The sequence below is a fragment of the Cyclopterus lumpus genome, chromosome 3 (genome assembly GCF_009769545.1).
Source record: "Cyclopterus lumpus isolate fCycLum1 chromosome 3, fCycLum1.pri, whole genome shotgun sequence".
Classification (NCBI taxonomy): Eukaryota; Metazoa; Chordata; class Actinopteri; order Perciformes; family Cyclopteridae; genus Cyclopterus; species Cyclopterus lumpus.
Window position 1 is genome coordinate 18,466,079 of NC_046968.1, and position 25,589 is coordinate 18,491,667.

The window sequence follows — 25,589 nt, forward strand, 5'->3', positions numbered from 1 at the left end:
TCTAGTGTTAAAAAAAGGAATCCTTTAAAACATCTTACACTGCCATCATATGCTTTAAACCATTTGATACACATGGACCAAATGAGTACCAAACATTACTTCTGGAAAGGTCCACTAATAACCACACGTAGAAGCATTGTGCTATAAGGAGGACAATCACATGCTGACTGTAACGGCACATCTGGGTATTGTTTCTAGTTCAATCTTTTGACTTCTTTGAAGGCTGCTTTGGTCAGCTTTGTACTTTGTACTATTTTTAAATGTCAAAACCTAATTGGCACCTTTTTATCCTACATCACTGTCAAGGATGAGAAGAAGTGTCTGCCACAGTCTTTTCATCCCGCTGCTTGTTGCGGTACAAGAGCATTACAAGACTGTTTACCCCAGCACCACGCCCAGTTATAAGGTAATGTCATTTATCTAATCTACCTCCTGCAATACAGGCTCCACGGGCTGACCTAGAATGTTCTTGTTATACTTTATTCCTTCACCATTGTGGTCATAATTCAACATAATCCCAGGAAGATGTTGCTGATGTTGCACAACATTATCTGCTATTTTGCCCCTGCCCCCCAGACAGCCTGAGTCTGCCACTGCTTCATCATACAGGGCAATATGAACGTGCCCCTTGAGCACATATGATGACATCAGACTTGAATCGAACTCTGCTATTCTTTGCACCACCAGTCTTTTACTGATGTATGACATTTGGGTACTTTCATCACACAGTCTCCATCGCTCTCTTGATTCAAATATAATGTGTATTCGCTTTAGCCTATTTATATTTATAGAGATGCTCCTTCGTTCTATTTTAGTCTTTACTTTTGGCCTTTAAAAAATGCTTTTAACATTTTTCTTCTAAAATGTCACACAACCGTCACATTTGATTTTAACAATACCCATTTGACTTTGACTCTAGTTGTGACTTTATAGGCTTCTTGGGAAAAAGGGCTACATGATCTTTGACAAATTTGAATATATACAATTGAATACATGAACAAATTACCCTACCGTACCGTAATCTAACCTCTTTTGCTATTCTATTTCATTTGTATGGTTAGACGCAGTGGAGATACGCACATACGATGTAAACATTTATTTTCCTACAATTAATATGTACCTGCCTTCTCAAAGATATGGGTGGTAAAACATTGATGTTGTGGGCCCTTAAGCCCAATGATGATTTCCTATGATGTTTGGCTATATAAACATACATTTGATTATCTATATTGAGTACACTAGTCAATTGTGCAGCAATTGCTGATAGCAAGGTTAGTGATTAACACAACATTGTGAACAAAGATTAAGAAAACAGGGAAGCACGCTTAACTCTTTCCATTGATTTCAATGCATTAGGTTTGAGTCCAAATGTAATTTTGTCCGCAGAAACCACGCCCGGCCATAAGAGGGCAGCAGTCAGCGGTCGCCGTGCTTCGCTCTCCCAGAACCGACGGCCACGAAGGAGAAGCGCATGGAGCACTTTCCAATCGTGGAAATGGCGCTCCCCGTTGTAGAAGCCTGAAGTCAGAGGGAGCATCTCGTGCTTGTCAGTCGATTGAAGCGCCCATAGGGCTCTGCGGACTTTTATACTTTGAAAAGGAGCGGATTATGACAGAGGAGAAGAGGGAATCTGGAGTTTCGTCCAGGAAAACAATACATTCGTGTCTCTGATAAAGCCGTGAACGTCTCCGGACAGGTAACTTAACGTTGGTAGCAGCTAGCGGCACATTGCGTCACGTTTACACGCGCAGCTGAGCAAGATCCAGCGGGGCTAGCTCGCCAAACTCGCTTATGTTGGCTAAATCGCCCTAAAATATATGACAGAAAGAGTTGACTTGTTGCGGACGGACACCAGCGGTACCGCTATGTTGCCAATGGTTACAAGCTAGCTCAGTGAGTTCTGTGCTGCTAGCCTTCGTTACACTACAGACACGTTACAGTGGCAGCTAAAGCTAAAGCAGACCGCTGGATTACCTGTACTTTAGCTACATTACCAGACTCCAGCAACTAAAGACACGAGTGATACAATGTTGGCTCTGTTGAAAGCTAATAGTATCGTTCCTCCAGGTTGTCAGTCCTAAAGTGGGTCACGGAGGAACTAACGTACTCACCGCTTTGCTAACATTAACGCCAAAGTAGCAACGTCCCTCCTGCAAAACCAGCTAGCCGCCCCGACTAAACTAGCGTTAGAGGTACATGTGAATCAGCTAGTTAGATGATTTGTTGTAGCACACGTCCAATAAGTTACTAGTAGACTCAAAGTGAAGTAAGTATTGCCGTGTCTGCATATAGATGGGACAACTGGCTTGATTTAAACGGTGAACTCGGATAAACTAATCCTGCGTGACCTTGCAGGCTAACTGGGTAGCTTGCTAATGAACGGGAAAAACTGTTTTTACGTGAAACCAGCTAGCTGATCTTATTCATCACTGAATAACAGTAAAACCTGTATCTTGTGTTGTCTCTGTGGCCCGTGTTTACCGGCGCTGAGCATTACGTTGTTCAAAGAAAGCGATCGTTGGTTTGTTTACATCACGTCAAGCAGCAGTTGATGAAGCTAATATACTCTGCAGATGCATCCCGAGCTCAAATTAGACAGCTAACTGACGTTTAAACACCCAACACGTCCGAATGTAGTCTGACACGTTTGAAAGTTTCATAAAGTTGCGAGAGTGACACTTTTTGCAGGTTGTCACTCTTGATGTTGTGTTTGGTTAAAAAAAACATCTTTGTTTTAATAATCTTATTTGTTGTGAAATCTGCATCTGCCAGTAGTCCGTAACATAGTGGGCACGCTTTTAAGTGCATCAATGTGCATTTATAGTTGGTCATTGTTGTATAATGTGTCTACATGTTCAATTTCACGTCATCGCATGTGGCTGCGTAGCGGCAGTCTTGTTGCGCGGGAGTTCACTTGAATCCACCGTGTGTTCTGCACTGTGGTCACAGAGGGCAGTGTTGTGTCCAACTTAGCACACTGGGAAACTGACTGACATTTCCATTCAGGTCGAGTTGGCCTTGAATGCTGCACTGTGTGTACCGTACTGCTGAAGGGAATATTACCATGTATGAGCATTAGTGCTCAAGGCTGAGGGGTATCATACACATTACAGCCTCAGGTACATATGGTAATAACAAAAGAATAAATGGAAATCTACACAGAGTTAACATAATACAAATACCATTGTTAATTACATCAGTTATAAGTAAATAATATATATATATATATATATATATATATATATATATATTATCATTTAAATATAGGCATTAACTTGTTACTCAACATGTGAACCTAGTAGCTGTGTCATAGTTGTGTTGTATTCATTCCATCTTCTTTTGACACATCACTGTTTTGTTGAATTGTAAAAGATCATTTTAAAAAAAAGTGTGAATTCAAATGAAGAATGTATTGCCGATCGCTGGCCATTATCAGTTTGGCTAAGCGGGGTTAAAATAGGCCACTGGGTTTTCTTTGAACAATGATTTAAATAGTGCTTTACTCTAGCACGTTGTCAGAACTTAATATCAGAAGTCATATCTGTAAACAAATGTGTAGCTGTATGTCATGGGTTGTTGATTAGAAAGCAAATCCAGTTGCAGGACCAGTTGTCAGCAAAATTGCTGACGCCATGTTTCCTGACAACTGGGGCTGCAACTGTGGTTTCAAAGAAAGACCTCTTTTATGCTGTAAAACCCGGTCGATCAGATAAAGCCTGAAGATTTATGGAGTAGGAAGGGCACGAAATTAGTCTTTCACATGTTGTCATTGTACTTAGACTTATTAATGAACGTATCTAGAGCAGGATGTTTCTAACATACTGTATATCCTGTGTTGTTGTTTATACAGGGAACAATGCATGACCTGACTGCCCAAGTCACCAGCAGCCTGCTGCCATTCCCAGAAGTTATTAAAGATGCTCTCGGGGAAGATGAAATCACTCTAGACTCTGTGCTACATGGGAAGTTCACTGTTGGTAAGCCTTACTGATCAATGATCGAAAAATTATATTGTCTTCCCTCCATCACTAGTTGCATTGACAAATAGTACAGAAGTAAAACAGTGTACTAAATTGTGTTGCTCCATTAAACATAAGTACAGTACAATGTTTTTTTTTTGCTTTAAAGGTAAAGTATTGGACTGGAATAAATCAAGAACTTTCTATCTATCCATCCATCTATTACACTTAGCTAGTCAAAATTTAAGCCAACAGCCAACCAACAACGTAAACATAGAAGTCACTGCAGAATCGCAAGTTGAAACAAACCTTAAAAAAATAAGAACAGCTTTTTCAACTGGCTGCAGGTCGCATGTTAACTCATAAGCTGTGTTCTTCTTAAAAATGGAACCTAGCTCGGTGATAGTCGTGGATCATAACCCCTTTCCTTTCCATGTCTGTGTGTGTAGGCCGCAGCGGGCTGGCCTGGCTGGCCTGTGGCCCCCATTTGGAGGTTGTCCATGCAGTGACAGGAGAACGTCTGTCTGCATACTGCTTCAGTGGTGGAGGCGAGCACCCACCCAGTGTCCATGCAGCCAGGGACTTTGGCTGGCTCAAACGGTCAGAGCTCTCTTTGACTGTCTTTTGATGTGGATTGTAATCAATCAAAATGAACTCTTAACTATTAAAACTTGCTGTGAGTGATGGTCGACAACTGTTGGATTTAACTCCTTTACTGTTTTATATTACTAGGTCTGGATTACTGGTTGGCTTGGAGGAAGCAGAGGGCAGCGTGCTATGTCTTTATGACTTGGGACTGTCAAAAGTGGTTAAAGCTGTGGTTATACCAGGCAGGGTGAGTTGGCAGCGCTTCAGGTCTCCTCTACTTTTATCTGGTAGAGTTGGTCTCATGCTTTGAATGTGAATGCAAAATTCTTGGAGTGCCATATCCCAGGATTCAGGCGACATTTCTAACATCAGCTGAGGCATTGGAATATACAAAAGGATTGAGCAGTCCCAGGAGACAAAATATGTTTTTTTAACAAATCAGACATATTCTTCATATTGCTGACATTAAGAACTGACTCTTTGTCTTGAAAGCAAGACAAACTGACCACAACAGTTGCAAGCAACCTGACCAAGACAAATGTTAATTTGTTTACAATGAACACATAAAAAAAGAAATTAAATATTTAGGTACACTTTTAATACACAGTAACACCTCCTTTGGTAGAAATTCCAGCCTACAATAATTTCTTGATGTCAGCTTACAGCCAGCTTTATTATAGGCATTGTTCCTTGAAGAGGAATTAGTAGTTTTTTAAGCAAATATTAAAGTAGAGATTGATAAATGCAAAATTCAGATTTACAAACAAAAGATGCGTATCCATCAAAACCCCAACATCATCTGTCTTTTTTTCCTTCTTTCCACTCTAGATAACAGCTATTGAGCCGCTAGTGAGTTATGGCGGAGCAAGCACTTCGACCCAGCATCTTCACCAGAGTCTACGCTGGTTCTTCGGCATTGCTGCTGTAGTAACGGATCTGGGTCATGTTCTGCTTGTGGACCTCTGTCTTGATGACTTGACCTGCAGCCAAAGTGAACTGGAGTCTTCAGGTGATTAGCTTGTGTGACAAAGCGTTGGATTTGCTTGTTTATGTGTGTTCATTTTTTTTTTTTTTTGTACACTACAAACGCCTCTTGAGGAAGAAAAAAATCTGTTTCCCTTATTCAGCACACCCTATGAAACAAGCGTTTGAAAAAAACAAACATTGTTTTTAATACTGATAGCTATAGAACCCTTTAGTAAAGTAGTAACATAGGCTTCGTCTCTAGTTATCTTGCCTTGTGTTTTTCTTGCAGCACACATTTGTTTCTCTATCTAAAATGATTTACTCTGGTTCCAGACCTGCAGGTAGTGACCAAATCTCCTGCAGAAATACCCCGGCTGAGAGAAGTCAGCACCAGGCAGGGCAGACATCTTTGTCTCCAGCTTAAAGGGCCCAGTGGAGTTGGAGCCACAGCTCTGCAGTATATCTCCAGGACCAACCAGTTGGCAGTGGGATTTTCAGATGGACACTTACATCTGTGGAACATGAAAACTCTAAAGAAGGAGTGAGTTTTTGTTTTAATATATTGTTATATTAAGAATACCATTGATGGGTAAATTTCTAATACAAAAAAAAATCATGTGTTTCTGAATTTATGTTTGATGTCTTTCATGTGTAGATACCACTCCCAGTTAGAGGGTGGCAGGGTGCCTGTGCATGCCTTCACTTTTCAGGAGCCAGAAAATGACCCCAGGAACTGTTGCTACCTCTGGGCTGTCCAGTCTTCACAGGACCTGTAAGTCTTACATGTCACTCTGTTCTTTGTTTTGGCAAAATCATGGCATCACATAGCTGTTCCACTAGCTTCTGTAACTCAAAGCAATACCACATTAATTTCTTTCTCCGGTCTGAAAAAAATAACTTTATGGAAAATAGAGTTTGTTAAAGGCTGCTAGAGATTGCTTTTAAAAGATGACAGTGTTAATCTAAATGTCGGTTCCAAGGCTGTGATTTTAGTTATTGGTACTATTACAATTGTCAATGGTATTGTCGTGTGGTTTCTTACTTCTGGAACAGGACCTGGAAATTCGGCTTACATTTCGGATCTCCTATGAGCATGAGATTCTGGAAATTGACATTATTTGTATTTCCAAATACTCCATCTAGGCAAAGTGTGTGTTTTTGTTTTTGCCATCTTCTTATTTCTCCTCTGCCTCCTCTTACTCCCACACAGTGAGGGAGATATGGTCAGCCTCCGCCTGCTTCAGATGGCCTTCAGTGAAAGGAAGTGTCTACCTTCTGGGAAGATCCTCTATGAGGTCTGTAGTGCCTAAAAACATTACACCAGATATTACACAAATATTTTCTCTCTAATCTCTTCACTGAGTGAAACCTTCACTTGGCTGGTTCTGTATCAGTCCCAGCAAATCTACTTCATGATTACGTCCTGATTTACTTTCCTCCCTCTTTAACTTTCGGTCTTTCAGGGTCTGGAGTACTGCGAGGAACGATACAGCCAGGAGTTAAGTGGCTCAGCTTTCCCTCTCAGGAACCAGGCCACCAACACCCGTCTGCTGAGTTGCCAGACTATCGAGAAGTTCCGACCCCACCCTGACAGGGATGAGAGCATGAACGAAGGTAAACCTGCTTCCCCTGGAACTACCAATATATGAGAATGTAGGGAGCTAATTAGTGCAAGTTTTAAGCATTTACAATCAGAGTTCAATGGTTAGTGCTTTTACATTGCCAGTGTTGTCAAAGGATAGCAATGGCATCTTTTAATGGTTATACCATCGTATAATCTCATTAAAACTGTTTCTATGACCACAATCTACTGCATGACAGAAAAGTTCCACTCTTTGTCTCTTTTTTGTTTTTGCATACTGTATCTACTTCCTTTCAGTTGTCTACCTGCCTTTATTCACTTCTGCGATCATCCACACTTTTTTCCCGTTCTCTCTCTCTCTCATTCCCTCCTCACCCAATTTTCAGTTGCATCTCCGGACACCAGTGTGTCTATCTTTAGCTGGCAAGTCAAGGCCTATGGTCAGGGAACCCTATCTACCTACATCGGGGTTTTTGACATCAACCGTTGGTACCACGCACAGATGCCAGACTCTTTGAGGTACAATGGGGACTGATTTCATAACTTAATAAGAAGTTTCTTGATTGCTTGATTTACTGTGACACTGTTTTTTACTGTGTGTTCTTGTCAGAACGGGAGAGACTCTGCAAAACTGTCCCTACCTGGCAGTTTGGTCTCTGGACCCAGTGGTGCAGATGGTGTCTCAACATGTCCTCCTGGATGTAGTGGTGCACGACCGCAGCCTGAGTAGGGGCCTGCCCTTCACCTGCCCCCCACCAGAACAGTACTTTAACCCCACCACATATAACTTTGGTAGGTGGTGACAATATATCTACTACAATATGATATCACATAATATGGAGAGATGATTAAAAAAAAAAAAAGCTCATGAATTTGCTTATACAGACAAGCCCTGGTTTGTAGTTGAAATATAATTTTACTAATGCGGTTGATAAGATACGTTGTTTTTACAGATGCTACGTGCCTGCTTAACTCTGGAATTGTGCACTCAACCTGCTCTGGATATCAGAAAGAGGCAAGTCTTTTTTAAATTTTTTATCTCACCATTCATTTTATGGCCTTTTTAAATTATAAAAGGTTGACTGTCACTGTTTCTATTAGTGATGCAAAATAGCTGATCACTAAACAAACCATTCAATAAAGTATAAACCAAACGTTTAATAATATATTTATATAATTTTAAAAGTACGTTTCAACTTGTTTTTATTTTAGTTTAGACAGCCTTTTCTTTGTGTTTTTTTAATTAGCATAAGATCATATGATGTTTATTACTGAGACTACACAATATTTACTATTCAAGTAGGGTGTAAATATATGAATGGAAAGTAGACTTCTATTATACCATTTTCATTAACACCAGACCCTGAGCTTTTTGAAGAAAGCTGCCCCTTGTTCCAGTGACATCATCTCCACTAGCTACTCTCGCTGCCTCATGTCCGGCCTACTTTCATCTCGCCTGGCTGACACTCAGGCTTCCAGCCTCTCTCAGGTACCCACACACTCTGAGCTGACACCTTGGTTTCCAGAAGCCACCATTCTTAATGTTTTTAGTTTACATTACAAAATAATATACAGAAATTACAAAAACATGTATTCAGAAGTTTTTATAGTAATGTGTACATGAAACTTGATGTTGACCCTTAGGAGGAGCAGCTGGATGCCATCTTGTCAACAGCAGTGGAGACCAGCTCCTTGGGACTGATCACTGGCTGTATTAAGCAGTGGACTGCAGAAGGTGAGGAGTCATACTTATATAATGGTCCAATAGTTTTTTAATTTGCTCATCAAAACATATTTGGTGAAGACATTTGCTCAGTGTTTCTCTCTTTGGCTTCTTCGCACACAGACACTCATAGTTTTAAATTGTTAGTCCCTCTACATAAATACAGTGAACGCTCATGCTTATAATTCTGTCTTTCTTAAACAGAACAACCAGGCTCTGCACTGAACCTGCGCTACATTCTGGATTGGGCCTGGAACAAAGTGGTTGGGACCAAGCAGGAACTGGATGGCATCTGTATGTTTGAATATCATTTGATAATTTTAATCAAATGAGATTCTGAATTATATAAACTGTTGTTTAGACAAGAAAAGAATGTTGAAATTATAAAATGTTTCTTTATTTTTGGATTTGAAGATTATCTTGAGTCTTTATAATTTTAAGTGTTTGTCAAGAACTGGACATCTGACAAACCTAATATTTGGCAGTTTGTGACCACTCAGGCGGTCCAGTGACACATTTTAATATGTTTGTATTGCCTGTTTGTCAGGTCAATTCTAGTTGATGACCACTCAATCTTTCACTTATTATTATCATTATCAATATTATTATTATTATTATTATTATTTAACCTTACCAAAGAGCAAATGCTTGCCATATCTATTTGTCAATATTGTAAAATATTTAAATTATAGAACTCCCTCCTGTTTCCTCTTATTTCAATGCTGTTTGCAATTTGGTTAATATGTTTTCATATGTTCCTCCTGTGTGTGTTTGTTTGTTCTCTAGGCGCACCGCTGTTTGACAGCTCATCCAACTTCACAGACCCTCAGACCATGCAGCTGCTACAACACAGCCAGAGAATGCTCAGTAACCTCAGTACCATCTTCCACTGTCTGCTCAGTGAAGCCCAGGAGCTCACACAAAAAGGTGCAATATCCACACAAACTAGTCTTGTGACGTTCGTGAAAACAGGTTCAGCGAGCTCATTTCCCTTTTTTAACTGTAATGAAACCCTCTTGCAAGTGTTTTAGTTTGTCTACTGATGTCTACTGATCAGCCATATCAAGCAAATAATAAGTGGTTGTTTTTAGTTATTTGTGGTTATTGATAGGTTTTGCTTATTTATTTGTGGTGTAGGCCTGGTGGGTCTGATGAACAAGAACTTGGTGTCCAGTCTGATTTCCAAGTACGCTCAGGTGGTGCTCTGGTTCTGTCGTACCGGTCTACTGCCTGAAGGATCAGGTAAGGTGTTGCTGGCATCAACATGATTTGGGAAACCTTATGAGCCATTTCACACACAACAATTTCTCAGAGTCAGTGAGTAAACGAGTTGAGAGCAGGTTGAATGTCTTTAGGTCACTGACCCCAGTGACTTCAAACTATTCTTAAACTAGAAGCATTGTGCAACACGGTGTGGGAAAAAATTGTTAAGAAATTCAAGGTCTTAGCTGGCTGCAAGAGGTGTAGCTGATTAACAGCCTGGCTGCTGTAAACAATTCATTACAATTAACAGAAAGGAGTCTTTCTTTTTCTTAACTTTTTAACAGAAAATCAGCGGAGAGCATACAATTTCTTAAGGGGTTGCTAAAGTTTTGAATATCGCTATATTCATTTGTATTAATTTTCTTCTCTTTATGTATTGTAACTGTTCTCCCCACCAGATGACAATGCGCTCCAGATCTCCAGGCCTTTCTACACTCACTCGATCATCAGCAACTATTATGCTATACGCAGAGAGGAGCTCACTAGGCTGTCTAAGTGAGTATTCTTTGCTTGAAGAATTTTACATGTATTGCAATTCTATGACTGCAGCTAACCATTCATTACATTAATGATATCTGTTACTTGTTTATGATGATGATAGTCTTAAATTGATCTAATACCGACACACTCCGTGGTCTTCTCAGGGGCAAGTGGTGTTCAGACTGCCTGATGATAGATGGTTTGGTTGGCCAGTGTGGTGAACGCTTGACCAACCTGTGGAAGAGGGATGCGGGTGGGACGGGGCAATACCCACCACCTACATTGCATGTAAGCATGATCATATTTATTGTTAATATCATTTATTTTTTACCCTCTAATTTATATCAAAACCAGTTTGCCTTTGTTGCTTTCACCATGTGTAAACTGATTTTATACCCGTTTATCCACAGGCCCTGTTGGACATTTATCTACTGGACAATATTGAAGAAGCTGTTAAAAATGCAATTGTATCCTTTAATTATAAATGCCATAAATTGATGTTTAATGGGCCACCTCCCGTATTTGTTATGAATTCAGGGGTTGCTTCTTGAGCTGTTTTATTTGCTTTTTTAAATGTTTTTTTTCTGGCTGTGGATATACAGCTCTGGGAAACGGAAGATAAAAGTAAATCTGTTATATCATTGTTCAAGCATTGCACAAAGGAACACATGTAATGATTTTTTTAATTCTGTTTGTTTCATTATGTCAGATTTATGACCATAGATTTGTATTAGATTATTTATAATTGTTTTCCATATATATTTTTTGTTTTTAAATAACAGAAATATTAACATGGTGCTGAATGTTGGATTATTAATTTTACAATCGCGTAACCTCTGTCATAGTTGTACATCTTAAACTCTCCTAATGATACACTATATAAAGCCTCCTGCATGTATAAGCCTTGACTTGTTGTTCCAGGTGATTTACCTGTTGCTCGATGTGATGTACTCCTTCCCCAATAAGGAGGGAGCATCAGTGGAGTCTTTTCCCCCAGCTTTTGGAATTCCTATTGGACTTGTGAAACTAGTACAAGGCCTCTGGCTGCTGGACCATCATGACCACCAGGTACACACCTGACTTACATCTCACTGACTTTTGAGATGTAATTTTGATACAGAGAGGTTGTGGCAGGCTAAAGATTTATTGTAATTAAAGGGAAATGAAACATCAGTATTAGCACATTAACAACATTGTTATAAACATGAATAACACTATTTATATTACGACCTCTTCTGACACATTTTATGCTATATTTTTCTTATTTGTCCTGATCAGAGTTCATTCGAGCTGCTCCTGCATCCAGCCACCTCTCGGTGTCAGTTTGATTGGCAGCATGAGCGTGTCCTACAAGCACTGATGTGCCAGGGCCAACACTCAGTGGCACTACGATACTTCCACGTTACGAAGCCCCCAATTTCCTCCACCTCCAAGGCCAAACTCTGTTTGTCTGTCCTGCTACACAACAGGTAAGAGCAAAGGGGGAAGTACACTGTGCCACACCTGCTGGTGTGGTCAGTAAAACTAGAAGTTATGATTATGTGAAAAAGGGGCAAGAAAATTGCTTCTTTTTTTTTTTTTTAAGGAAACTAGCATGAAACAAGCATGATGGCAATCCAATGTGTGCTCTCTTACCTTTTATTAACATAGTGTGTCTTTCCAGGTGTCTCGTAGAGGCGTGGTCCTTACTACGCCAGCACTCAAATCGCCTCAACATGGGAGAGCTGCTGGGCTTCCTGTACGAGAGCTGCCAGGAGCTGTGCCTCATTAAGGAGCTGCTCAAACTGCCCCTGGGCCTCACTGAGCAGGTAAGAGAGAGATTAGTCAATTTAGCAGATTAAAGAAATTTGACCCTTCATTATTCAGTTTTTAGATTCACCTTTCCTTGTGTTTTTGGAAATAAAGTGTATGCCTAAAACACTTAGGTCTTGGGTTTGTGTTTCAGGAAAGTTTGGAGAAGTTTCTCCAGGGTACAGGCGGTCTCCAGAACAGAGAACTACTGATGGTGCATTACCTTCAGCAGGCTAACTACATTCCTGCCCTGCAGCTCAACCACAGCCTCAAGATGAACCTGGTGGTATGTTTGCCACACATATTATCACAGCATTATCTTGATATACAGTATGTGATTTTTATAGTTTCTAGTATTCAGAATCACCTGTATTAATAAATTGTTCCAATTTAGATGTATGTCACAATATCCAAATATGAATTGTCATTGCGTCACTGTACGAATATATAGAAAGAAGATACTTGAATCCCATTAGATTAATAACCATATCCTGCTTCTTTGTTCCTAGAATGAGCGAGACCCAAAGCTTAAAGAACGGTCCAACACCAGGAACTTGATATTGGATCAGTATGGCAAGGTATTGCCCAGAGTCCAGAGGAAACTGGCAATGGAGAGAGCAAAGCCCTACCAGCATCCCTACGCCGTCCACAGAGAAGGTAAGGAGAGGCTCAGCTTGAATTCATGTCTATTGCAATTATGGCTGAAACGACAAGCAAAAATCATGCAGATTTGTTCTGAGAGTGCAGTTTGTTTGGATTGCTTGTGACAGCCCCTGTAGCCACCCTCAATTGCACTCACAAAATCACTTTTGATAGTGCGGAAGACGAACAAAGCTTCGGTGCAAAGAATTTTCATCAATGATTTTTTAGTAATCAAGTTACAAGTTACTTACTGGGGCTGTCACAAGCAACCCCACAACAACTACTGGTTTTAAACTGTTTAATTATGTAGTGCTATCTGAGTGTGTGAGACTAACAAACTAGCCAATTGTGATAATGGTAAAAATGTTGATCCTTGTAACCAAACCAGTGTCTGTTATTCTAGTTTTAGTGTAATGTAAACAACAGCGTACATTTTTTTAAACATATTTACACACGGCTCCAGTTTCTCGGCCACAGCCACTGTCAACCATCACCAAACGCTCCACCAGTGAGAAGGTAATGTCGAGGGCCGGCTTCATCAACAATGTCCTGACCAAGATTGAGGAGGTGTGGTTAGGCACAGGAGCGACACCAACGTCCTCCCCAGCCAAGAGGTGAGCATGAAATACCAGAATTGCATCTCAGGGGTAATTGTTTATTATTTTGTATTACCTTATAATATTTCAATGTTGTTTCTGCTAGCCACAGGGCAGCTGATTTTCAGAGCCCCAAGTCCTCCATGGCCTTTTCTGACCCCTTTCTGGGAACTCCCATCACCATGACCTCCAAACGAAAGTCAAGGTACTCTACTATGAGCTCCATGTTGGCCTGAGTGAAGCATACATACATATATACACTTAATATTTGTGTTCCTCTGACACAAGATAGTTGAATCAGTGTTTTTGAACATGCACTACTTTTAATCAGACTTAAGAATACCAGCTTTTTTGATCATTTACATCATAAAAAACAATTAAATAAGTACATTCTTCTAAAATATATACTTTTAGTTGTAGAGAATCCGAGCATGGAACTTCTTATTCCTTTGAACTCTGTTATAGAAATGGTCCGCCAGTGCCTACATATGTATTGTAGCTTATTACAATTATGAATAAAATTTGTATTAAGTTAGAATGTTATGGAACTCATTAAACCATAATAATTGATATATGTATTGACATTGTCATAAAATGTTCATAACATTTTACTAAATAAACATGCAACTCATTGATTCAAATGTATTTCTAAATGTAGAAATATCAACAAAATATTCACCCCTATTCAATGCAGCAGATCTTTTAGTTGTGAGAGATGCTCATTTGTCATCACGAGTGGACGCCGAAACGAGAGTTTTCTGCTGCAAAACTAATGAATCCTTTAGCTATTGTGTTCTTTGGTTGTTTTTATTAGATTGGTTTGAACCGTGTCAGACAACGATGATCTCCTGAATGAAAGGAAACCTTTTGTATTGAGGCTCTTTCTTCAAATTGGGCACAAACATCAACTTGCTCTCAGGGCTGAGCTAATTCGAATTTGCTATTCAAAGGTCACAGTTACCTCACAAATCTTATTTATGGCCATATATCAAGAATTTATTTGCTAATTATGACAATTTCTAACAAATGTCTAATAGGATGTAATGAAGGGATCAATTTTGAACAGACATGGATGTAAACAACAACATGACTGGTTGGGAAAGCCATATTCATGCTAGTTGGAATTCAAATATTTTCAATAGTAGCACGTGCATCTTAATATTATGTTCAGTTATTGATTGTTTATTATACACATGTAGCCCCCCTTCTCAGTTGCTGTTTTAGTCAGGGGCCTCCTACTTTCCCCCTGTTTGCCTGGGAGGTGCACTGAAAAAGGGTCTACTCAAATTCTCACTATAGCCTACATTTATTCTTATACAAAACAATACGCATAACAGAAACACACACTCATCCCCAGGCGTTAACAGTCTGTGCTAGGGTACCCTAGGCTGGCGCGCTTGTTGGAGCTCATGTTAATCCTCCTCATCTGCGGGGTCAGTACTCACGGTCCCCAGAGAGAGCGATTGATGCAGTCCTACTAAAACCAGCTGGTCCCCTCTGGAAGCGCGATGATCCCCGGAACCTCCGTCCTGCCTCCCCTCTTCTTGCCGGCTACGTCGTCCTCAAGGAACCCCTCACGGGTTAACCGTCAGCTGGTCCGCCGCACTCCGACCGCGCTTTCAACCCGGCTCACTGTCCTCCGTGTAGCTGCTCCTCGACGCCAATCCCAAGCCCTCCGTTCACTCTTCCGCTAACACACCTGTTCCCCCACTCTCGAAATCATCCCCCGAACTCTAGCTTCACCTCCCCTTTATCTTCACTCACCTCCCTCCTTCTGATTGGCTCCCCACCCTCTGGACACCTGAACCAGCCCAGAAAAGTCGGGACACAACAGACCTCATAACAAAACACACCACCACACACGTAATCAAATCAGCAGGGTGCTACACACACAAAAAACTACAACTATATTTCATGTTTATTCTAAAATGCTAGATGCATACACAACAGGGTTTTTTTCCCAGACGGCATGTTAAAGTAATGGATGCTTTGCATCCCTTCCTTTTCTTCAGGCTGATGGACTTGGTGGTTCACCCCTCCTGTCAGACCCCTCGGCCTCTTCTCAGCCCTGTCAGACCTCTGAGCTCCTGGGTTTCTCCAAAGAGCATCAGCAAGGCCCCTGAACTCAGTCTGCTGCAAACGCCACAGGTTGTCAAGGTAAGTAGGACACAAAATCCTTTACCCCGGCAGGATATCCAAATCAGTCAAATTGCAATCTATATTTCTGAATGTTGTTTATGTATAGTTTCTTTTCTTAATAATTGATTTTGTTAGGGGAGCATGCTGATATTGTCTGTCTTACACGTTTCATGTTTGTGTTCTCTCAGCGAGCTCGGGCCTTGGCTGCTTCTGGCCCCGTGTTCTCGGCCTTCACTCCCCAGTCCATCCTGCGCAGCAGCTTGAGGCCCACACCCGTCGCCACCCCTTCTGCTTCTCCGGGACGCTCCATCACCCCCCCACTCCGTAGCAAAGAGAGCCGGATCACCTTCATCGAAGAGGCAGAATCTCCTGAACCGGAGAAAGGCATCCGATGGACCAATGGGGTAAGACCAAAAAATTGATAGCGGTGGTGTGGACTGAGAAGCCACGATCAAACAAACACTTTGTGCTTACTGGTCTGTATCAGCACACGTTTCATCAATTTGTTTAGCTGGTGGCTTTGATTTTGTTTTTATAATGTATTTTAATTTGTTCCTCTGTAGATGGCAGCAGACAGTGAGATTAGCCTGCTGACCAGAGGCTCCATTCTATCCAAGGCTACACATAAAACCTGGTCCTCGCAGCCTGCTGAGGAGGAAGAGAATGGAGACGGGGAAGAGGAACAGCCTTGTGTGAAGTTCTTGCCTCCATTAGGTGGTATTCCCTCCCCACAGCTGAGATGCTTTGAGAGTGAGTCATCCTTTATCCATGAAGAAACAAGACCGTCAGATGCAACTCAAGCACAACTTAGCTTGAGCTTTGACACCAGCCAGATATCTGTTCGTTCAACAGACACCACTCTAGAGTATTATGATGCACCTCTTCCTGATCTCTCAGAGGACCAGGAAGTAAAAGAGGGGCATACAACTACAGAGAAGGAAGAAGATGTAGTGCCAGTGAACATCAAAGGCCTAACTGGAAATCAAGAACTAGAAGAAGAGACCTCACAAACCACTGAACAAACCCCTCTCCTGACATCCGAGGATATAGAGAGGGCAGAAGAGGAGGTGAAGGAAGATGAAGAAAGTGAGGACGGGATGGAGATTGGTTTTGAAGAGGAGACTAAAAACAAAGAAAAAGTCCACGCGAAAGAGCAGGATGAACAGGATTTTAAGTCAATTAGTGAAGATAAAGAAGCTGCAACTCTCCACGAGGTGGACATTTCTATTCACAATCAAGGTAAGTTTTGTTCCAACTTTTTATTATCGATGGGATGCTTCACACCAGTACTGCCCAGCAACAAAATATAAAGACGTGCTAGGCTCTGATAGTAAACATGTTTGAAATAAAAGGTGTTGAAAATATTCTTGTTTTGATGCATTTTCTATGCCACTAGTTTGTAACCGGGTAACTGAGAGCACGGACTCTGGCCCTGAAGTTAAATACCCGGATGTAGGCGTGGGACAGGACGTCCAGACAGAAGCCACTGAACCCACAAACGAAACAGAAGAGGATCTGGAGCAATCAACAGGTCCATCTTTAAATTATGCAATTACACTGTAAAAATATACAAGATATTTACCACCACAAGTAATTCATATTGACAATAATACAAGAAACAGTGTAACACATTTCTGAAACTCTTCAATATAGGTTGAAACACTTCATAACATATGAAGCAACACATATCAAGTTTACAATGACTAAGCTGTTCTGATTCTGAATCGTCCGACAGATCTGACAGAGTTTGTGCAGAGACATCTGTTTGGCAGCGATCTTCCACTTACCCGCTCAGGAATCCACAACGCATCACAGACCCAGACATCCTTCAACAGGTCTGTATCCTTTTCTCTTATATTTAAAGAAACCGCTTCACAATAACACCAAATATTTGGTCATTAAAAGCCCACAAAAACTCTCAAACGTGTATAATTAAATAAAAATAGAAATCACTTGCATTGATTGTAACACTAAATCAATTGTTCTCTATTGGCGGAAATTTTTCAGTAACCCAGTTAGGGTCTGAAAATAACTATTCAAGTATTATTATTTTGGTCTGCCACTCAAAAATGGTCTGCCATTTTAACCTAAATGCGAGTATAACATTTCGATAATTGAGACGTCAATTAATGTAAATATCGTTAGTGTTTGATATATTTACACAAAAACATTACATGCATGGTCTATTCCACTATTTAATTCCAATGAGGCTTTCAGGGGAGCTCTATTTTTTTGAGTGTAGTACACACACATGCATGTATATATGTCTATACATTTTAATTCCTACAGAGAATATTTAGAAGCGCAAACATTTTCACCTTTCAAATATTTTGAAGCAACACATTGGAACTGCAGACTTATGTTCATCAGACAACTTAACTTGTAATGTCTGCTCTTAGCGCATCCAAAGTCACTCTCTTTCTCTTACTTACACACACTTGCTAAACACTGAGCTATTCCTTCATAAGAAATGAATGTGAGCTAGTGGAGTTGATACATTGAGAGACTGTTTTTATATGTCTGTGCCCCTTTTCATTGATGGCAATTGGTTAGAATTCAGTGAATTCTCCATTTAGCCAGCAGAATAACTTGGCTCTGGTTTTGCTTCCTGGGCTCTCGCCATAGTTTGCTCAGGGTTTGTAGGTCATATGTAAAATTAATAATATTAATGGTTTTACTTGGCGTAAAATATTATTTAGGTCATAGTCCATATTAAAACATCCATTCTAGTACATATCACTATAGATATGGATATTTAGTTCAAAAATGCGAAAATGTCTCTCCTTTCTTGCAGTGAGTCACTAGGTGAGGTTGAAGAGGAGGCACAGGCCAGTGTTGAAGCTCCACCAGTGTTCACCAGCCAAATATCTACTGCCTCTGTGACATCCTCCGAGCCAACTGGCACAGACTCCCACTGTAAGGAATATTGGTATTAACGTTGGTATTCTGAGTGTTACAGTACGATTTTACCCATTTGTCTCACACACTTTTCTGCTCTCTTTTCATCTTTTAGCGGTTGTGAGTGTAAACGATAGTGAAGAGCTTTCTAGTCCTGTGTCGGAGGATGAGGAGGAGGATGAGTCTGATCAAGATGAAGAAGAGGTGGAGGAGGAGGAGGAAGACTCTGGTAGTGAGGTGGAGATCATTGAGGAGGTCCAGGGTAATGGGAGGCTTCCACCCCTCCAACCCAGTTCAGTCTTTGAACAGCAGGGACACACACACTTCCTGCCAAGTCTGTCAGAGCAGGAGGCTGCAGAGTTCTCCCAGATTACACCCGGTGCAGAGATGAAGGTAACCAGTGTAGAACTTATTCGATTAGACAAAGTTGTGATCGGCATTGTCATAATTTTCTGATGTTTTATAGATTAAATGATTAATCGGTCAATCAATCACAAAATAAATCAAGACATATATTCTCCTGTGTGTTTGCTCTATTACAGATTGTAGAGGAGGACATGGAGGGTGAGGTGGTGATGGTGAGACTCGGGGCAGATGAAGAAGGGATGGAGGCAAATGAGGAGGAAGAGCAAGGATCATCATACTCTACTACTATATTGGTACCCCTGCAGCTTGTGGAGGGGCAGGATGGGCTGGTCGATAGTTCTCAGCTGGGTCTCCCTGAACTTCAGCAAACTATTTTGCCAGATGATCCAAGGTCTGAAACTCACAGCGGCTTTTCTCTGATGCTCGATATAGACGATGACAGGAATGAAGAGGGAGACACACTTCCTATGGAGAATGATCTGCAGTCCTCCAATCCTCCCCCCCTGTCTCCAGCAGTGGAGGCCATTGAAGAATTTGTGGCCAAACCTGAGGTTATTCTTTTGGGCACGGATGATCAGGATTCTCCTCTGTCTGGAGAAGTGTCTGAAGAGGAACAGAGGAAAGAGATGGACACCATGGATGGAATTGAGGTAGATGGATCGACAGAGTCAGAACTTGCTAAACTTGCTGACATACAAACTGAAAACACTGAGACAAACCATGAGGCAGAAGATGCTGAAGAACGGAGTGATGCAAAGTATGTAACATTGGTTGAAGTCCATGAACCTGAAGGTCTCTCAGTCTCTGGGCCAACTCCAGTGGGAGAAGTCCCAGCAGTAATGTTGGCAGAAGATCAAGAACCTGAAGGTCTATCAACATCTGGAACAAATCCAGGGGGAGAAGTCCCAGAAGAAATGTTGTCGGAAGATCGTGAACCTGAAAGTCTATCAACGTCTGGACCAGGTTCAATGGAAGAAGTCCAAGCAGAAATGTTGACTGACGATCAGGAACCTGAAGGTCTATCAACTTCTGGAGCAAGTCCAGGGGGAGAAGTCCCGGCAGAAATGTTAGCTGACGATAAGGAACCTGAAGGTCTATCAACTTCTGGACCAAGTTCAGTGGGAGAAGTCCCAGCAGAAATGTTGGCTGATGATCAAGAACCTGAAGGTCTATCAACTTTTGGACCAAGTTCAGTGGGAGAAGTCCCAGCAGCAATGTTGGCTGACGATCAGGAACCTGAAGGTCTATCAACTTCTGGACCAAGTTCAGTGGGAGAAGTCCCAGCAGAAATGTTGGCTGACGATGAGGAACCTGAAGGTCTATCAACGTCTGGACCAAGTCCAGTGGGAGAAGTCCCAGCAGAAATGTTGGCTGACGATGAGGAACCTGAAGGTCTTTCGGTCTCTCGACCAAGTCCAGTGGGAGAAGTCCCAGCAGAAATGTTGGCTGACGATCAGGAACCTGAAAGTCTTTCGGTCTCTGGACCAACTCCAGTGGGAGAACTCCCTGCAGAAATTTTGGCTGACGATCCGGAACCTGAAGGTCTATCAAACTCTGGACCAAGTGCAGTGGGAGAAGTACCAACAGAAATGTTAGCTGACGATCAGGAGCCTGAAGGTTTTTCGACCTCTGGACCCAGTTCTGTGGGAGAAGTCCCATCAGAAATGTTGGCTGACGATCAGGAACCTGAAGGTCTATCAACTTCTGGACTAACCCCAGTGGGAGAACTTCCTGCAGAAATGTTGGCTTACGATAAGGAACCTGAAGGTCTATCAAACTCTGGACCAAGTCCAGTGGGAGAAGTCCCAACAGAAATGTTGGCTGACGGTCAGGAGCCTGAAGGTTTTTCGGCCTCTGGACCAAGTTCAGTGGGAGAACTCCCTGCAGAAATGTTGGCTGACGATCAGGAACATGAGAGTCTTTCGGTCACTGGACCAACTCCAGTGGGAGAACTCCCAGCCGTTGTGGATGAGAAAGACGCTTCGTCAGAGAAACATACAACTGCTGAGGAGGAGAAGATGGGAAAGGAGGACAAATGTGCTGTGGACCAGGAAGAGAATGGGGATGTTAATATGGACACGGATGTCACAGAGACAGCAACTGTCATGGAGGAGAAGCAGCAGGACCACAAATCCTTAGCAGAGACAGGAGAGGATAACGGGGAAGAAATCAAGCTGGAGAATGAAACAAGAAGAAGAACCAGGGGAAGACAGAGTAAAGATAATGGTAAAGAGGAATTTGTGAAGCAGATTAGCCAGACGGAGGAACAGCCCGTGCTAGAGACGCCTACTTCTCAGACGAAAATGAAAGCACCTTCCACCCCAACACGGAGGACCACGAGAGGGAGGACAGTTACCTTTATTTCTCCCCTCCTGGAAGAAGCAGAGGAGTTGGAGGAAGAGGTAGAAACAAGCACTTTCTTACCCGCCTCGCCACGTCGTACACCTAGAAAACGTAAACAGAACAAAGAGACTCAAGTCCAAGCTAGCACACCTCGAAGAAGTACTCGCAATGCTCAGCTAGAGCCTCCTAATTACAAGGTTGATGAGTGGGACACTTTGGATATTGACACCACATTTGCATCAACCTCCAAGGCCTCGTCTCCAGCCAGACGGCTAGTATCCCAGAGGGCCACTTCAACAAGGACCAGCAAAAGGACCCCGAGCGAAGATGATGAGGAACAACAGGCTGTTGTCAAAGATACAATAGTCTCTCGACGAACAAGCTCCAAGACTCCCACACCGGCCAAACGCAGGACCACCCAGGAAAACACTCCGAGGAGGTCCAGCAGAAAAACATTGAGTAGCATTGAGGTGGTGCTAACACCATTCGAAACCTTGGAAGATGAGAAGGAACAGGTGGAGGTCTTTGATTCCCCTGTCAAACGCAACTCCAGGAAAGGTCAGACCGAATCATCCGAGACACAGCCATCAATGTTAGACGAGGAAGAACGCAAAACACCCAGCAGCCCCGGCAGGGCAACTCGACAGTCTAACCGGATTACCCTAAATGTTTATCCACAAGTAAGTAATTTACCTCTTTTTTTTTGCTGCCACACCCTTTGACGGCAAAAATGCTGCATTCCACTTAGGAGAGACTCTGGTGTTGTACATGCTGGCTCAGTGGAATAGCTGGGACACTTTAATGAAGCCATCGTTAGTGTTATCACTTTCACCTGTGCTTTTCCTACTATGATATCAAAATGTGAATACAAGGTCCATCGGCCAAAAGGGCGCTGTGGCAGTGAGAGTAGCCTATAACGAAAGTGGAGCAAAGCCTCTAAACTGATTCACGTACAACTCATGAATCACCTTAGACTCTTGAGGGAGGCATCATCACACATTAGAGTTCCTTTTTCTTTCTAAACTCATGAATCATTTATCATAGCCTCTTGTGGGACGAGTGTGTTAATCCATTTCTACGTGGATTGATGTCCGCACATCGTCGCGTCTATAGAGAACTTGTGCTAGTTTTTTTGCAAGTTTTAATGAGAAGGTTTCCCATCAGCAAGTTACAGAGTATGTAACGCTTCATCTTATTCACTATGATCTGATTTTGAAACGTATTAAGCCATTTTTGTTTGTTAAACTGACTTTTCTATCGAGTACATTTGATAGACACAAAAACAGTTTGTTTTAACTTGTATAATTTGAAGTTTCACCTTTTTTGTGTGTTTTACATTATTCCATGTTGATATACCCAATCCATCCACTGTTGATCATAATGACATTTCGCACTCCCAGGTGAAACTGGTTCCATTATTATTTCCTCAGAGTGCAAGGAAGATAAGAGGGACTATAACCGAAAATGTTAAAGAAAGTGGAGTTCTACTTGAACCAGAACTTAACAGCAACAACTCCCATCGACCAACTAGAAGCAAACTCTGGGACCACCCAGAGGAAGACCTTCCCCTGCTGGATTCACCGTTGGAGGTGGATTCTGAAACTCCTGTCGCAGATGCCCTCATCAAGAGACTTAAGGATGAGGATGAAAAAAATGAAGGTATGTATGAGGCTGCATACAGAAACTGAGATGCAGAAAATAAATTGTACAATGCACATCTATTTTTTTAAAGATATCTTTTATGGAAGAAAGCAACTTAAATTTATAAACATAAAAGTGTAAACTCTTTGTTACGCAAATGCAGCAGGAATAGTTGTCACAAAGATGGTAAGAACCAGCAAGAGGAGTACAAAGTCGTCGGTGGAAGAGGTTCACTCACTACTTCCTTTGAAAGACAGCCTGGTCCCTGAACCTGAAGAGTCTAGTCCAGGCGAGCATTCTTTCATCTACTCCCCCTCACGAAGAAAAACAAGAGGTGAGCATGTAATCCATTTACCTGTATGTCCGTCCATTCATCTATCTTGGTTTTAACCCTGTGTTGTGTCTTTGTGTCAGCTAAAAGTGCAGAGTCTCCTGAACCGAGTGGAGAGTCTGCAGCTCCTGTCACTCGCAGCAGGAGAAGAGTTTTCAAAGACATCTCTGTTGCTCCTCATGTAAGTGCTTCTGCTTATGAGGTTCACACTTTTTAGTGGGAAGGAGGCTGGATTTGTGTTTTCAGTTCCTCAAACATGTAATCTTATGAATTCGTTGTTAAGCAGAGCTGTTTTTTTTTTTTTTAATTCTCAAAAACTAAAAGTAAAATAACCCTGACTTCCGTGGCTCTTGCTCGGACCACACCCATCTCGAAGCGCGACATTCATTTTGATCTCAACTACACATCAGTTTTAATGACTGCATGGTTGCAATGCTCGTGCGATCACAAAACATGTCGATAGACATGCGCTACACTTAGACACACATAAAAGGTCTTTTGAAAAGCATTTTTTCTATTTCTTTTCAGGATGAATTTGCTTCAGAAGAAGATCTTGTGGAAGTGGAGAAAGCAGCAGGTGTTTCTAAGACCAGAAAAGCAGGCAAAAGAACAGCAAAGTAAGAAAAGCAAGCCCAAAGACCAAGGATTCAATAAAGAAATGCTTAGTTGTAATACTTTTAGGGACACTTTGCACTCTAATGTGCTCTGTTGGTTTCAGCAACAAAAGAAGTCACTCCCTGCTCAGGTTTAGTTTTTTTGTTCACTTTCAGATCCAAAGCCGTTTTGGAGTCACCTCCCATAACAGAGGTGGACCTGATCTCACCTCTGCCAAGCCCAGCTGAACCGCTCCCACTAGCACTGAAGAGGATTATAGAGGGAGAGGCCCCGACCTCGAGCTTTAACCTTCGACGCAAACGCATAATGGAAACCGTTTTCACAAAACCTGTGACGCGGAGGAAGAAACTTTAAGGAGGTCGGTGGTGGTTTTAACCAGTGAACCTCAAGCAGCCAACATACAATTGGAACCAACTCGGTCAGGAGCTGTCAAATATAAGTGTAAGCCTAAACTCATGATGGTTCCATATCCTCAAATGCCTCAGTGCTATGGTTCTCTTTGTTTTTTTAATTTTTATTTACTTCCCTGCAGAACAATAAACAAAAGCAACGTAGGTGGGAAAATCTATTTTTTAGAACAAAACACACCCATGGATAGCAGTGTGAGCGAAGGCATATATTTTTGGAGTGTACACATCCCGCTCGTACTAACTGGATTTCACTTGATATCGTATCTGTTGCCATTTCGTGTTGGACATTTTGCGACGCTTCTCATAATCCACTTAATTCTCTGTGCACAGAACGGCACAAGGAAAAGCAATCAATGTGGGCTTTTAAAAGCTGCTGTTAATCAAACCAGAGAGACTGAACTGAACCTCCCTCTAATAAAGAGGTTTTATTCCCATTCTTTTTTTCTGGTTTAGTTTTTAGATTTTGAGGCCTGTTTTCTATTTCAGAAGAAAAGCAACCAACCGAGTTGAGACGGAAGATTTTTACTGATAAATTTGTATATAGTCTTTTGCTATGTTCCAAATAAAGTTGATTAATAAATCATTAAGAATAACATTCTTTTTGAAATTTTAAGTGTCTTGAATGTGTTTGATCATCTATTTAGACTGCCTGTGCCATAGTCTTAAGATTTCAGTCGATTTGTGTGATTTTCTGTGAGCGAGGCAGGCACAGACTAGTACACTAATCAGATTTAGATTGTTTCTGTATGTTATGGGAATGTTGTATAGTGTGAAAAACAAAACGACTTGCACAGCAGTTTGGAGTTGTTGAAATTGTTTTGGGACATGTTAATAGGCTTGATAATTAAATTAATGTCAACCACCATCTGACACATAGGCTATTTTCTGATGAATGTATGTAGAATGTCTTATTTTTGATGACTGCTCTTTGATAAATATGGTAACGCTTGAATACTTCTCTTGTTGAGTGGTTGTCTCTATTCAATTCACCGTCTTTATTGCTTGTGTTTTGTGGGGCGATGAATAGACCACAAAGCCTTTTTCTTTCTCTACGGTGTGCAGCGAACCACTGAAAGAAGCTACAAGCGACTAATTATCCTTCACAATAGCTGAGACCTTATCCTGTCAGTGCCTCAGAGAATAGATGACCGTCAAACTCCATCCTAAATGTCAGGTTAAGGTTAATATCCAATATGTAGCTGTTACGGTGTCTGATTTCAGAGTCACTGAAATGTTGACATAAATGTAGCTGTAAA

The 25,589-nt window shown here is 41.5% G+C and overlaps 1 protein-coding gene across 4 annotated transcripts; it reads left to right on the forward strand.

Moving 5' to 3' along the window:
• The first annotated feature begins 1,453 nt into the window (after positions 1-1,453).
• ahctf1 (AT hook containing transcription factor 1) lies at positions 1,454-25,288 on the forward strand. Of its 4 annotated transcripts, none has more exons than XM_034558672.1 (41): positions 1,454-1,696; positions 3,851-3,977; positions 4,409-4,559; positions 4,692-4,794; positions 5,376-5,556; positions 5,847-6,054; positions 6,169-6,285; positions 6,724-6,808; positions 6,977-7,127; positions 7,482-7,614; positions 7,706-7,887; positions 8,049-8,110; positions 8,456-8,584; positions 8,740-8,830; positions 9,023-9,112; positions 9,605-9,745; positions 9,956-10,060; positions 10,480-10,576; positions 10,726-10,849; positions 10,972-11,028; positions 11,483-11,629; positions 11,840-12,030; positions 12,225-12,369; positions 12,507-12,638; positions 12,862-13,009; positions 13,458-13,608; positions 13,697-13,795; positions 15,603-15,747; positions 15,918-16,133; positions 16,293-16,479; positions 16,582-16,968; positions 17,126-17,260; positions 17,465-17,564; positions 18,524-18,645; positions 18,743-19,020; positions 19,170-22,016; positions 22,737-22,995; positions 23,141-23,311; positions 23,392-23,489; positions 23,837-23,925; positions 24,079-25,287. In XM_034558672.1, the coding sequence occupies exons 2-41, from the start codon at positions 3,857-3,859 to the stop codon at positions 24,275-24,277; spliced, it is 8,574 nt and encodes a 2,857-aa protein (XP_034414563.1). In that variant the 5' UTR covers positions 1,454-1,696; positions 3,851-3,856; the 3' UTR covers positions 24,278-25,287. The 4 variants fall into 4 exon arrangements, with proteins under 4 accessions (XP_034414563.1, XP_034414572.1, XP_034414554.1 ...); XM_034558681.1 differs by having other exon boundaries at positions 16,627-16,968; XM_034558663.1 differs by having other exon boundaries at positions 16,293-16,968; positions 22,767-22,995; positions 24,079-25,288.
• The last annotated feature ends 301 nt before the right edge of the window (positions 25,289-25,589 follow it).

Bases quoted from the DNA above. Each gene is read 5' to 3' on its own strand.
- ahctf1 (XM_034558654.1), top strand. From the start codon at position 3,857: ATGCATGACCTGACTGCCCAAGTCACCAGCAGCCTGCTGCCATTCCCA. The intron at 16,134-16,292 runs GTAAGACCAAAA...GTTCCTCTGTAG, and splicing joins GCATCCGATGGACCAATGGG to ATGGCAGCAGACAGTGAGAT. The intron at 17,261-17,464 runs GTCCATCTTTAA...ATCGTCCGACAG, and splicing joins GGATCTGGAGCAATCAACAG to ATCTGACAGAGTTTGTGCAG.